The following is a 13,646-nucleotide window of genomic DNA, read 5'->3' as shown; positions in this document are numbered from 1 at the left end:
GACAAACTGAAGTACGTCAGGCAGTGTCATCTCGAACCAATCAAAGCACTAGTGAGGTCAATGAGTGACACGAATCAGGAGGGACTATAAGGGAGGGTTGCTGTTGATGAGTAAACTTTCGAATGGTGCATGCAAAAATGTTGTAATGATCTACCCTCTGACTTAAAATGAGATCACATATACCCCTTCGTACCTCTCCGAGCCATCTACCGAGTCAGCGAATTTTCTATGTCGCATAATTTATCGAAACGACTCCTAGAATGAAGAAGCACTTACTTCGACTACCTTCCACCCACCCGTCAACTCATTTTCCAATTCCGTCTCCACCCGCGTTATCACCAACGCATACCGACATGTCTCGACATCATTTTCGCTCCCCACTACCACATCACCAGTCTTGGCATTCCTGAAAAGTAGCAACTCTTGAGTGGCAAAGGTAATGATAAACACTGGGATACCGTTCTCAAGCATCTTTCCCTCGGTGACATCGACGTGTTTGATGTCAAGAATTTTGGAATCGGATATGAGACCTTGTTTGATGTATTGACCCATAGTGGCCCAGAGAACATTGTACGTCTGGCAGTCAGTGTCAAAGAGTCGTTTTGAAACATGTAGCAACTTACCGCCTCCCCGCACCATGCCTTTAAGGATTCTCTATCCGCTGACAAGTACGCATCCACCACCTCGGGAACAATGTATTCTCTCAGTTCCCTCGTCCAACTTTCCAACTGGAAATCTGGATCGATCTCTCTCATTGCCCTAATGACACGAGCAGTCTCATTTTCCTCCGACCATCGTCCGACTGTGGTCGTAACATATCTCAAAGCTGAGACGGCGGGGGAGTCGGACTCGTAGTAAGCCTCTTTGAGTCGCTGGAAAGTGGGAGAAGATGTAAGGAATGAGAAGCGTGAGGATGTGGGTTCAGAGTCTGATGCCAATACAAGTGCTTCACCGGCTCTATATATACATCAGTCTTACTCCTTCTCATCGTACACCCAGCTTTTTCCTCCTAATGTTCGCTGATACGGTGTCATCATGAATTACTCACTCAGCATTAGCCTTGACTCTCTTCTTTGCTATCTTTCCGGCTTTTTGAGCCCTCAATTCCCTCCTCTTCCGTCTCTCTTCCTTTTCTTCATACCCACCATACCGACTCCCAGCCCCTGCCGTATCGTCAAACGCCTCCTCTATATTGGCCGCCAAGGCTTTATACATGGGAGTATCCCTAAAAGGTTGCGTCAACCGGGCCGTTGTATCCGCGGCCCAGCCATAAGTGCTTTGTATAGCACTAATCACTCCGCTATCTTCCAGACCTCTACTAATGGCCTCACTGGCGCTCACACCCCGTTTCTTCAAATCGTCCAATGCCGATTGTATCCGGGGGTTATCTTTGATCATACCCATTATACGTGCTCTCTCGTACAGTTCCTTAGCTCTTCGCATCGCCTGAGTGTCGGCCAATTTGTCGACATCTCCTTGAAGCTGCTTGACATTGTCTTGCCATCCCTGATTAGCCTTGATTTCCTGTTTCAATGTTTCGATAAAGACTTTGAACGGGGATTGAGGCGGACCGGCCACTTCCTCAGATTGTCGTGAACGAGACTTGGACTGGTTGGACTGTGACTGATTGGGATTAGATTGGCCGCCCGACTTGGGATCGGAATGGGAGGTGTGTTCGTTGAACTGCCGAGAACTGGAATGTAAAGGTCGGTAAGGGATGATGGACGGACGAGGCGGTGCAATGATCCGATTTGTGGATGCCTGCCTTGCCTTTAGTGCTCTGAGTATGATGGGTCTTGATTTCATGTTGCAGTAGTGCAGTAGTGGTGGTAGTAGTAAGTAATTGAGAGGTATTCAGAGTAGGATGTAGAGGAAAGTCGAAAAAGTCGGTCAAAGGTTTGTTTACGTAATGCAAATTTGGTGCCGCTTTTCCAAAACCGGCTTTCTCTTACTCTAGAGACAACCCGTTTCCTCTTTACATATCTTTCCACAACAACATGTCAACCTCACCCGCCCCACAGTCAAAGTCGCAATGGGTGAGTGATCTCTCAGAGTCGGACAAAGTGCGCCCGCGGGAGATCTGCTGATACAACAGCGAGAGTACAAGAACCCCGAGGGCCGTATCTACTGGTCTCATTCGGTCACGAAACAATCAGTTTGGGAAAAACCAGATGAGCTTCGTACTTCGTTCGAAAAGGCCATGGCGAAGACTCAATGGAAACAGTATTTCTCCAGTGGTCGACCATACTACGTCAACTCTTCCACCAAAGAGACCAAGTGGGATCTACCTCCTGAACTCGTGAAATTAAAGAAACGGATCGATAACCAGGAAGCTTACGAAATTGCAAAGCAACGTGCCAAAGAGGCGGGTCAAAGGACTCCTACTCCCCCTCCGAGATCGAGATCATCGACTCCTGATCATCTCAGAGCGGGAGATCATAATGCTTTACAAGGTTATCAACCCCCCTCGCCGATCAGGGAGAGAAAGGCTCCGCCCACAGGACCGAAGAAATTCGAAAAGTTGGAAACTATCATCATGCCTCCCGGGGGATTTCAAACACTTCAAGAAGCAGAAGCGGCTTTTATGCATTTGCTCAAGAAAGAAGGAGTGGATGAGACGTGGACTTGGGATCATGCGATGAGGAGGATAATTATGGATCCCCTCTATCGAGCATTGGACACTTTGGCGCAGAAAAGGGCCGCTTTCGAAAAGGTGAGCTTTCTTAATTCGACCTCCATGTCTGGTGATGAAGAGATACAAACGAATGCTCATGTTACAGTTCATCATGAACATTCACGAAGAACGGAGGAAAGCGAAAGAAGATCGTATAGCTCGTCTTCGTCCTCTTTTCCAGTCAATGTTCGAGCAACATCCCGCAATCAAAACGTATTCCACCATGAAAACCGCCGCTGAAGTCTTTGCCCACGACAAAAATTGGCGTGAGCTGGATCCAGACGAGAGAGAGATGTTGTTGGAAGAATGGACTACAGCAAAGAAGCATCAAGAGGCCGTTAGTACCACTAAGCTCTCCCAGTTTACTTGACCTCTCCATTGTATTCAAATTGGTGCTGACATATAGCAACATGAGAAAGAACTTCGTGAAAGAAACATTCAAAAACTCGGTCAGCTAATCCGTCAACTTGACGTCACCGTATCCACCCGTTGGCGTGGAGCGTACGACATGATCCTATCTTCTCCTCAATGGAAGTCTGATCCGGAATTACAACAAATCGCCACTGTTGACATGCTCGACGTGTACGATGATTATCTCCGTATACTCGATAATGAGTTTGACGACGAAACACGTCGGTTACGTTCAGAACGTATACGAACTTCTCGTAAAGCCCGCGAAGGGTTTCGTGCATTGTTGGCCGAATTACAAGCTTCTGGAGAGCTCACCAGGTTGAGTAAATGGAAAGATACATACTCGAAAATCAAGGATGATGAGAGATACATGAAAGTTCTTGGTCTACCAGGAAGCTCGCCGATGGATATGTGGATGGATTGCGTGGATGATATGGCGGAAGAAACGGAGAGAGCTGTGGAGAAGGTGGAAAGGACAGTGGGAATGGGGAAGGTCAAGTTGGAAAGTACATTCGAAGATTTTGAGAACATGCTCAAAGGGACTACTTTGGAAAATGTACTGGATTCTAAAGTCCGAGCGGATGCTTACGAAATGGTAAGTGGTTTCATACTTCATCGCGACTCGTTTCCACCATCGCTCCCCACCACCCGCCACAGGTATCTTAGCCATCTTGGACAGATGAATCGGGTGGGAATTGTTAGGGAAAGTCTGACAATAAGATGCACGGCAAATTTGTCCAGGTCGCACAGGCGGAATCTCGTAGGGCCGAGAGGAAGCGAAGACATAGGATTGATGATCTTCGTTATGCCATCAAAAAGGTCGGCAAACATATCGACGTGGATATGACATATGAGGAGGTGAGTTGAGTTTATTTTCTGCTCCCTCTGCAAATGTTTCAATTCCTATGTTCTTCCAAAACATTTATCCTGTATGCTACGATGCAAACACTGGGCAGTACCCTCAAGCCTCTTCACAATGAATGCTCGCTGATCACTGATCACCAGGCATTGGCACATATCAAAGATTTGCCGGAGTTCAAGGATATCCCAGATGAAGAAGATAGGAAGACTGCATATGACAAGTTCATCCGTCGACAGAAGGTTAGTTCTTCCCTTCCCCCTTCCCCCTTCCCCCTTCCCCCTTCCCCCTTCCCCCTTCCCCCTTCCCCCTTCCTCCTTCTTGCGGTCACTCCCTAGATTCTTTTTCTCTTTGGTTGGCATCAGCTCACATAGGCCCTTCACTCCCTCTTCGCTGACAGGTCATATCATATATCTCACTAGTGCCCCTTGTAGGATGTCTGTCAATAAACTGACCACCAGGAAAAACTAGCAGAAGTAGAAACGAGTGATCTCAATTCGGCTCATTCTCCCGACAAGGTCAAGAAGAAAGAAGATCGTCGAGATTCCTTTTCATTACATATGGATGTGGATTCTAGTCGCCGTGAATCTCGGGAATACAGATATAAAGGTAGAGAAGAAAGAAGTTCAAAGAAAGAACAGGATGATAAAGATTATAAGAGGGATTATGGGAGAGAAGAGTACGATAGGGATTACAAAAATGGAAAGGACGAGTACAAGAAGGAGAGTGGGAGGGAAGACTACAAAAAAGAAAGTGGGAGGGAAGACTACAAAAAGGAAAGTGGGAGGGAAGACTACAAAAAGGAAAGTGGGAGGGAGGATTATAAGAAAGAGGGTGGGAGGGAAGAATATGATAGAGATCTCAAAAGAGAAAGTGGGAGGGATAAAGAGAAAAAATACGGAAGTGATGGTGGTAAGAAAGATCGAGAATATGGAAGAGAAGGGGATAAGAGGGATAGTGGGATTTCCGAAAGAAAAGAGAAATATGCTAAATACGAAAGAAGGGATAAATATGATAAGGTGAATAAATATGATGGGGAAGATAAATATGATAAAGGTCGTGAAAGTGGTGAAGAACGTGAATCAAGAAAAGAGAAAGAGAAAGAGAGAAAACATGCTACGGACTTTTATGATGATAGAGAAATCAAAGTGAGTCTTTTTCTTTTCTTTTTCTTCTCCTTTTTGCCTTCGTCTTTTTGTTGTTTGGACTTTCCACATTTACAACCTTTTCACATCTCTGCTTATTCGACCAATTCCCTTTGAAAATTTCTCCAATCCAACTTCCTTCTTCCTGTACACTTTCCACCACCTCAACCTGAAGTAGCCTTACATATCATCATGAAGTCATTTTGAATATGATAACTCACAAGACATCTAGTCATGTAAGAGGAGATTGAAAGAGGAATGATACTGACTCCAGCGCGTGAAAAGGGATGATGATGTGGAAGAAGGCGAGATCTGAGGTAGATGGATCTACGATCAATTCATATGAGCGGGAAAATACCTCATTGTAGTGACAGAGTCTACATATCTACAGTAATCGTAGTTGATATCTCAAGAAAATGTGGAAATCCTTAGAAAGATGCATCATCTGAGAACGAAGTATCAGGAACTCGCCCGACAAATATAAAGTTTGATGAGTGAGGTACATGTGAAGATTACTCTACCACATTTAACGATCTTTCCTTTTCTTCTTCTTCTTCTCCCCTTCACCATTATTTGTCGTCTTGCCGAGTTTCTATAAGTCAGTTGAGTCACATGACACACGCATGAGTGATACGAGAAGCAAGATGGTTTGATGGGCATGCTTGATAAATCATGAAAGGTAGAAAAGACGGGGAGATTGGAAAGATCGACGTTTATGTGACGGAGGGAAGATACCTTTTGGAGAAGGACAAGTTGGGACGATGTCAGGGAGAAAGAAACAAATGCCCACCTTGTTGATGATTCGTTGTAAAGCACGACGTATCTCGCTCTCCGGTGGGAAAGTATTAGGATCATAGTAATCCGCTGCGTATTCCAACAACCATTCAGGTCGGACTTCAGTGACGGTACGGATGAACTGGTGGGTTAATACGCCTGACCTAGGTTCTAGACCACCGCGGTCGATTCTCAGAGAGGGACTGGATGAAGACTAGCTCAGACAGGGATGAAGGAAATGAGGAGATGAAGTGATTCAGTGGTGGGGGAGATGAAAAAGAAGTGTGAGATACTCACATTGGCAGTGGTCAACACAAATTCGTTATATAACACCCATTCTGGTGTGGTGTCCAGACCGCAAGAGAGATGTAGTCGAACGACCTAATGTTCAGTCTCTTTTTTCTTTTAAGATGTTTGCAAATAGCTGATAGCTCTCGACTTCCCTTGTCGCGTGTGTTCGTTCTCACCACCTAGCTGATGCGAGGTTGAATGAGGAAGAACTCAAAAAAAAACGACAGTGAAAGGACAGAAGAGACTCTCCGATAATAATGAAACGGCGTGGACAGAGGAAGATAACGAGATGGGCAATCGAGGGGTCTCGGATAGCCATGTTAGACATGAGGACTAGGAGTTCCGAAAGAGGGGGAAAAAAAAAGAAACATGGGAATTGACCCACCTGATTATCCTTAACAGTAGTATAACTCCCTCTCTCACCTTCCTTATGCGCAACCTGCATGAAAAACCCACAAACCAAAGCTTGTCTTATATTATTCCAATAATTCTTATCCTCCCACGCTGTCGAACATAATTCTAAATCAAACTTCTCCATATTTCGTTTTAGTTGCGTCCTCACGTTATCAGCTTGAGCCAAAGACCGTTGATTGAGGTAATTTTGCCAACACCAATTCTTAGCGTCCGCTTCGTTGGTTTTGTATGCGTGGTAGACGTTGAGAAGGGTGAGATGATCACCGTCAGGATGAGTGAATTGAGCTTTGGCTAGATCGGCTTCTTTTCTTTGAGCTGCAGGACGCATGAAGACGTTTGGAACGGAGAGGATGGCTGTGAGAGAGAGAATTTCGTTGGAGCATCCGAATTCGGGTGAGACTATGAGCATTTTGGCGAGCTGAGATCAGCATGAGTTTTCATTTGGCTCTCGGATGGACTTTGGACTGATTGCATGCTTCGAACCGCGCGCGCGTTGGGGGGATGAGGTGCACAGTATATACAGCGAATGAGAAAATGAGATACGACTGCTGAACGGGAAACAGAGGTGCACGTATAATCTGATCGGGACAACTCACCTGTGGATCTAAAGGAAACTCGGCCATGATTTCCCCCAAAGGTGTCAAATTTCCCTCGTCGTCCAGCGCAGCGAGGTAGTGCAATAATTCCAGAGCCCTCATGATGGTTTCAGGTGCAGGTGCGTCTTCGAATCAGCTTCTATCCTCATCCTTTATACTCTTTCCAATACGACGTCAGGCTGAGGGAATCCTCTCATTCGAGTAACTACAAAGGGAGTGGGGCGAAGAAAACAGAAAATAAGAAAAACTCACCCATATAATCGAAATGCACCAAATCTTTGATACCCAATTTGATCAACTCCAAAACCGTATTGGCCAAATTACTCCTCAGGATTTCAGGATGTGTCTGCTCTTCCAGCTCCTTTACGAAATCTTTCTCCGTATACAATCTGAAGCATTTTCCAGGTCGTGTTCTTCCAGCACGTCCAGCACGTTGCATAGCTGAAGCTTTCGAGATTGGCGCAACGAGCAAAGATTCAACTCGTATACGAGGATTATACACTTTCTGTTTGCAGAAACCCGGATCTACAACGTAAACGATACCGTCTATTGTCAACGACGTTTCAGCGATATTGGTCGAAACGACGACTTTTCGACCTGGTAGTCCATCTACACGAGTGGGAGGGGCTGGATCAAATATTTTCTGCTGCTGAAAAGGTGGAAGGGAAGAGTAAAGAGGTACGACCAGAAGCGGTCCAGCCATTCCTTTGGAAGCGAGTTCGTCACCTTCCGCACGAATTTTTCGACAAGCATCTTCAATCTCTTCTTCTCCAGTGAGGAAGAGAAGGACATCGCCAGCATCTTCCGCTTGGTGTATGTAGAGGACGGTTCGGATGGCAGCTTCGACGTAGTCTTGTTCGGGTTCTTGGGTGAAGAATGTTTCGACGGGGAACGTTCGACCGGAGACTTTGACCACGGGAGCTAGACCAGAGGGAGTGCCGTCACCGAAGTATTTCTGAAATTTGGCGACGTCGAGGGTAGCGGACATGACGATGATTTTGAGATCTTTCCGATTTTTGGCGATCTGATGATCAGTCCTCTGGTTCCCATGAAGTGAGCTCAGCCTGCATGGCTGGCCAGTTACAGCCGACATGTGATGGAAGACGAGTATAACAGCGCAGACATACGCTCCCTCATTGTGGCACAATTGAGATGGAGTAAATAGGTATTTCAAAACTCACATCTTTCAGCAACCCCATCAAGATGTCCGTGGCCAACGTTCGCTCATGGGCCTCATCTAAAATGATGGTCGAGTATCTTTCCAATTTTGGGTCGTTCATGGCTTCACGTAATAGCATACCGTCTGTCATATATTTCAAAAATGTCGTCCCGGATTCTGTCATATCTTCAAATCGAATAGAGTATCCCACTTGTTTCCCAAGTTGGACTGTGTGTCAGCTACTTCACTCGGATCTATCGAGACACTTGTAGTCTCCTTCACGCCTCTCCACCCAGCTCATGAGTCACGAGCCTAAACAGTCTGAAGTCCACTGGAATCCGCCAATGGCCAAAAATCGGCCTCGAGGGGTATCAGATGTGAACCGGGCCCCCCCGCGGGGAAGAGGGGGGGGGGGAGTTTAGGAGACATATTGGTAATTCTGAAGATAGAAGGGTGAGTGATCTAGTCAGAGTAAAGGAAGGGAGACACAACAAATCACCCACCATCCATTTCATCCGCCACACGTTTCGCAACACTCATAGCTGCCACCCTTCTCGGTTGAGTACAAGCCACCATTTTCCCTCTCAACATCGGCAAGTCACTATAACATACGAATTGAGGTATCTGTGTAGTTTTTCCCGATCCCGTTTGACCTTCCATGACGGTGATTTGATTCTCTGAGAAGATAGAGAAAAACTCTTGCATCTTTTGAAAGACCGGAAGGTTCTTTCGCGCCTCTAGAATTTTTCTGTAGGTAGGGGAGAAAGGTGTGAGATTTTTGAATGGATTGACTGGACCATCCTAGGTCTCAGCGTCTTTAACGATACCATCAATCATCCGAAATTCTGCAAATGTCCTGCGGAACAAACCGAAATCGGCATGACAGGCATTGCTAAAATCCTGATCGATGCTTCCAGAAGAGAATCAAATTACGAAGTAAGCGGAACACAGGGGGAAAAGAAGGCAAACATAATCAAAGGAAAGGAGAACAGATCAAAAGAAAAGAAATCTTGAGGAGAAATTAATAAAGAAACCCAAGTCTCATGACTCACCATGATAGCTTTAGCCTGATCAACAGTGACTTTCCTAGGTACCAACCCCGTCAAAGGGTTTTTAACACCCATACCTCCTGGTCTATACCCATTCGATCCCGAAGCCATAGTGAGACCAGGACTAGGACTGGGAGCCGAACTTCTATCTCCATTCCCGAAAGTTGGAGAAGGTGATGAACTGGATAAAGGTGTTTGACGAAGATGAGGTGGGAGATGAGCGAGATAAGGATTTTCACGTATCGTCGTATTATTGGAAGCTTGTGATAGAGTTTGAGAGTCTGATGGTGGTGGAGGGATCGAAGATGTTGGAGGTGGTGGAGGTGCTGAGGAAGTTGGGGGAGTAGGTGGAGGTGCTGGTGCTGAAGATCTTGGAGGAGGGGGATGGGAAGAAAGAGCTTCTGAAGGAGATGAAATCATAAAGTCAGCAGCTGAGACTCTGACGCGCTTTGTAGGTGGTTGAGACATGTCTTTTCGTCCAACTTATATTCTGGTGATATGAATTGGCGACCCGAGGTGTTGAGAGAAATAGCTTGGGAGAAAGTATAGAAATGCGAGGAGGAGAGGAAGGAAGAGGAGACTTTTGGGTGATGATGTGGGTTTTCTGAGGGTGGCAAGGGTGATAAGGGTGGCAAATTCTGTCAACTCACCTTGTGCTCAGTTATCGATGGTGTTATTGCAAAATAAAGAAAGAGGGTCAAGGAGGGAGGCTAGGGAGGTAGAGAAATAGGAGATATACATATTGTACACTTGGAGAGAGTATAGCAACACTAAAAAAGAAATCTACAACGAGTGATACTCAACAACATCCCTTCCATTTCATACAATCTGATATCCTCTTGATCTTTCTTCTCCCAATCCCATTGACGACACTTCTTATCTATATTCTCATGAAAAGTCGCACAATCCCAAATAACCCTCTGATCCAATTACAACGTCAACAATGATTCAATCACATGACCACACATCCGCCTCTACCTGTATCATCCCAATCTTCCTCCGCCTTCCACCATTTCCTCTTTCCCCTCGTCCTTCTCCTCTCCGTTTCTCCCCCGTCTCCTGCCCCAGAACTCGTTCCACTACCTAATACCCTTCCTGCGGCCTCACGCTCGTCTCGCCATACTCGCGGTACTCCCACCCGACGCCATGACCAAAACGTCTTCAACACTGGTTTATCGACCAGTTCAGCGTCGTAAGCGAATACGCTGGCGGCATGACCTGTGAACCCTCGTCGAGAACGAGAAATAGGAGCGAGACTCGAATATGCCGAAGGGGTGATAGCTCTGCAGTCTACCAAACTTAGGGATATGCGTGGAGAGGGTGGACGTTGGCGAAGGAATTCACGCATGAACGCGTTATTGGCTGATGTACCCTGTTCATAAGTTTCCCTGCTATGCAATTTGAACCTGATCTTCCCTCCTGGTCGATCCAACCTCATGTCACTCACGTTCACGAAGGAACATCTGACTAACCGAGGAAGCATGTCGGTTGATACTTTCGATGAAGGGAGATGGATGACCACAGGCCAGTGGTGGGAGACATCAGGTCAAGGTCTGATAGCGAAAGCGTGGACACGAATGACGATAGACATAGCTGGAAGGGTGGAAGGGTGATGAGACATGAAAAATAGCAAATATCAACTCACATCCACTTCCAACACCTCCAACTTTGGACAACGACTTAACAAACCCATCAGTCCGTCCAAAGTGACAGCTTTCGCAAATCCAATCCGCAATTCTTTCAGAGTCGATGGTAATGCCTCCAATACTAAATCCGTCACAGCTCCTTGACTTCCTGTATCTGACAAATCTAACATTTCTAATTCTTGACAACTTCTTAAAAACTCTACCAAACCCATACTAGCATCACCCGGCATGAAAGGCATACCATTCTGCATATCTGCCAATTCCAATTTCTTCAACTTTGGGACTTTTCCTGATAGATGACGAAGACCTTCGCCACTAAGCATGGTTGAAGATAATGCCAAATGAGTGAAGGTGGCAGTTTGCCGGAGTTCTTCAAGTTCATCTGTCATTGCAGTAATGTGATGGTCCCATAATCCTAATACACCAGTCATGTCTAATACAGAAAGATGCATTCCGGCGATGAGGGAGAGGAAATCTTCTATTCCTGCCACTCCGTTGAGTCCTGCTACTTTGAGGATACGCAATTTATCAGCTTGGGAATCGGAAAGAGATTCGAGATAGGTTGATATTTCTGAAAGAGTGATTTGCCAACATCGGGACACGTCGAGGGATTCCAAATTGGTCAATTTGAGTAAAGAGGTGATAACTTCTGGATTCACAGCTTGTACTCCTTTCAAGTTGAGCTGTCGGATTTGTGGTGCCGCCGAAATGATAGCGCAAATATCGTCAGAGTGAAGGAGTTTACAACCTCGTAAATCGACAGTGAGGAGATTTGGTAAGAAGATACCTTGGGAAGTAAGAGAGGCAAGGTGGGAAGAAAGAAGATTGTCCATCCCTCTGAAAGAAAGAGAAGTCATGAATTGTACCGTATTCGTGAGGATGCGTTGAAGAGTGTTCGGATGAAGAAAGGCAGCATAGGGTGAGAGATCCACTTCGGTCCAAAGTTGACCATCGAAGCAGAGAGATTCCCATGATTTGCATACCTGAGATCAGTCCCAGGCCCTTCTGGCTGCGCCACTCATTGAATGCAGTCCTCAACTTTCGCTTAGTCACGAAAAGCAGTGGCCGAGGTGGACTGGACAACAAGAAGATAAGAGTAAGATGAGAAGGGAAATGTACATACCCTAGAAAGCTTGATCAATTCTCTCCTTCCCCCAACTGCCCCGTCCCACCGACGATTACCCTCTGGTCGTCCTTCGAGCAAATGACTGAGAATGACCAACTTGAGTTCTCTCGGCAAGATTGAATTGAACAAATCCTTCCTGTACCTAAAAACAGGCATACTCTTTGCCCTCGGACGACTGAGAACGGGTTCTGCCATACTATTCATATTCCAAACAGTCTGAGAACGATTTTTCACCCTTACACGCGCTTTATGAACCAACATATCCGAATCGTCAAACCTCAGAGGTGATTCGAGATACTCTCTGGGTCCACCAAAGGGTACAGAAATCATTTCTAGTTCTTGAACAACGTCTATCGTTTCGCCTTCGTCAACGGTGGGAACGGTGGGCAAAGTGTCGGATTCATCAACAAGACTTGTGTGTAAAGGTGTGAAGGCGACAGAAGATGCACGGGAAGATGTCGTAGGGACTGAACGCAGTGATAACGCAGATTGTGAGCGTGATAGAGACAGGGAGAGTAAAGATCGAAAACGACCTTTTTCTTTCTGCTTTACATACTCGTCGGGAGAGCTTGCGTTGGACATGGTGTGAAGAGATTTGAGAGACGATTTGGATCTATTGAGTTTACGTCGTACGACATCTTTCAATGATGAACGGGAACGACGATGTTCTGCAGTCGGTCGGACTGGAGTAGAAGGGACGGTAGCCACCCCTTCTGGCATAGTCATCGATACATACTGCCCGGGCGAGGTGAGCGAGTTGTCGTTCCTGGGGAGCGGGGGTAGAGGTGTGGCTTGTGACGTCTGAAGAGGTTCAGCCTCGTCTTGCCGAATGACAGTGGAGGGCTCTTCAGCAGGAGAGGTAGATACACTTTGCTGGATAGTCGAATCGAGGTTTGTTTCTAATCTTGAGGGTGATACTTGAGAGAATCCATAGCTTTCCGTACGTCGGATGATATGCTGGACCGTAACATCTTCATCTCCATCCCTCAACTCCCCTATCGAAGCATCTTGTACCATCCCGACATGCTCGCCGTCTGACGCATTATTTATCCCATCGGGAGAAGAGACAACCCTGGAAGACTGAGTGACATTCTTTACACCAGCATAACGCTCCATCACTCCCAGAATGGTAGGAGTTTGAGGCGTTTGTAATTGATCTGACTCGATAGAAGAGGAAGTGACGAGGGTATCCGATCTGAGACGACCGGATGGATCCAACGGAGGTGTGGAGACCGCCGGAGAGCCGGGGATGAGGAGAGGATGTGACATGGTGAGGTGTCTGATTGAGTTTGGTAGATGCAAGCGAGTAAGACTGTGTCACAGGAGAGAAGAAGTGATCTGCCTTGTGAAAGGGACGAAGAACAAGGAGAAACAACGTGCCGATGTACGTAGGAAGGGATACTTATCGCCCAGGGAGCTCTCGATAGCCGCCGGGGCAAGTTGAGAGTGAAGGGCAGGACAGTTCTACTGCCTCAATAATCACAGAAGAGTAGGGTGGCCTT

General features: G+C 46.4%; 4 protein-coding genes across 4 annotated transcripts; 2 read left to right on the top strand and 2 right to left on the bottom strand.

Annotated features, from left to right (window-relative positions):
* Window positions 1–173: 173 nt before the first annotated feature.
* On the bottom strand, window positions 174–1,806 carry TREMEDRAFT_34338 (uncharacterized protein; the record flags this gene model as incomplete). Its single annotated transcript, XM_007006939.1, has 4 exons — window positions 174–206; window positions 277–576; window positions 624–957; window positions 1,049–1,806. 4 exons carry the CDS (start codon window positions 1,804–1,806, stop codon window positions 174–176), a joined length of 1,425 nt encoding a protein of 474 aa, XP_007007001.1.
* Window positions 1,807–2,098: 292 nt separating this feature from the next.
* On the top strand, window positions 2,099–5,206 carry TREMEDRAFT_34336 (uncharacterized protein; the record flags this gene model as incomplete). Its single annotated transcript, XM_007006938.1, has 7 exons — window positions 2,099–2,713; window positions 2,781–3,011; window positions 3,081–3,680; window positions 3,806–3,943; window positions 4,091–4,190; window positions 4,563–4,817; window positions 4,986–5,206. Coding segments are annotated over 7 exons (2,160 nt in total), but the record flags the coding sequence as incomplete, so codon positions are not given.
* A 4,342-nt stretch (window positions 5,207–9,548) lies between these two features.
* Window positions 9,549–9,719, top strand: TREMEDRAFT_69926 (uncharacterized protein; the record flags this gene model as incomplete). The annotated part of the gene is made up of 1 exon (XM_007007158.1): window positions 9,549–9,719. The coding sequence occupies one exon, from the start codon at window positions 9,549–9,551 to the stop codon at window positions 9,717–9,719; it is 171 nt and encodes a 56-aa protein (XP_007007220.1).
* A 605-nt stretch (window positions 9,720–10,324) lies between these two features.
* On the bottom strand, window positions 10,325–13,413 carry TREMEDRAFT_64833 (uncharacterized protein; the record flags this gene model as incomplete). The annotated part of the gene is made up of 3 exons (XM_007007048.1): window positions 10,325–10,744; window positions 11,018–12,001; window positions 12,142–13,413. The coding sequence occupies 3 exons, from the start codon at window positions 13,411–13,413 to the stop codon at window positions 10,325–10,327; spliced, it is 2,676 nt and encodes an 891-aa protein (XP_007007110.1).
* Between the last annotated feature and the right edge of the window lie 233 nt (window positions 13,414–13,646).

Source organism: Tremella mesenterica (genome assembly GCF_000271645.1).
Source record: "Tremella mesenterica DSM 1558 unplaced genomic scaffold TREMEscaffold_12, whole genome shotgun sequence".
NCBI lineage: Eukaryota > Fungi > Basidiomycota > Tremellomycetes > Tremellales > Tremellaceae > Tremella > Tremella mesenterica.
Note: the sequence above shows the minus strand (reverse complement) of the source record. Positions and strands in the feature narration are given on the sequence as shown.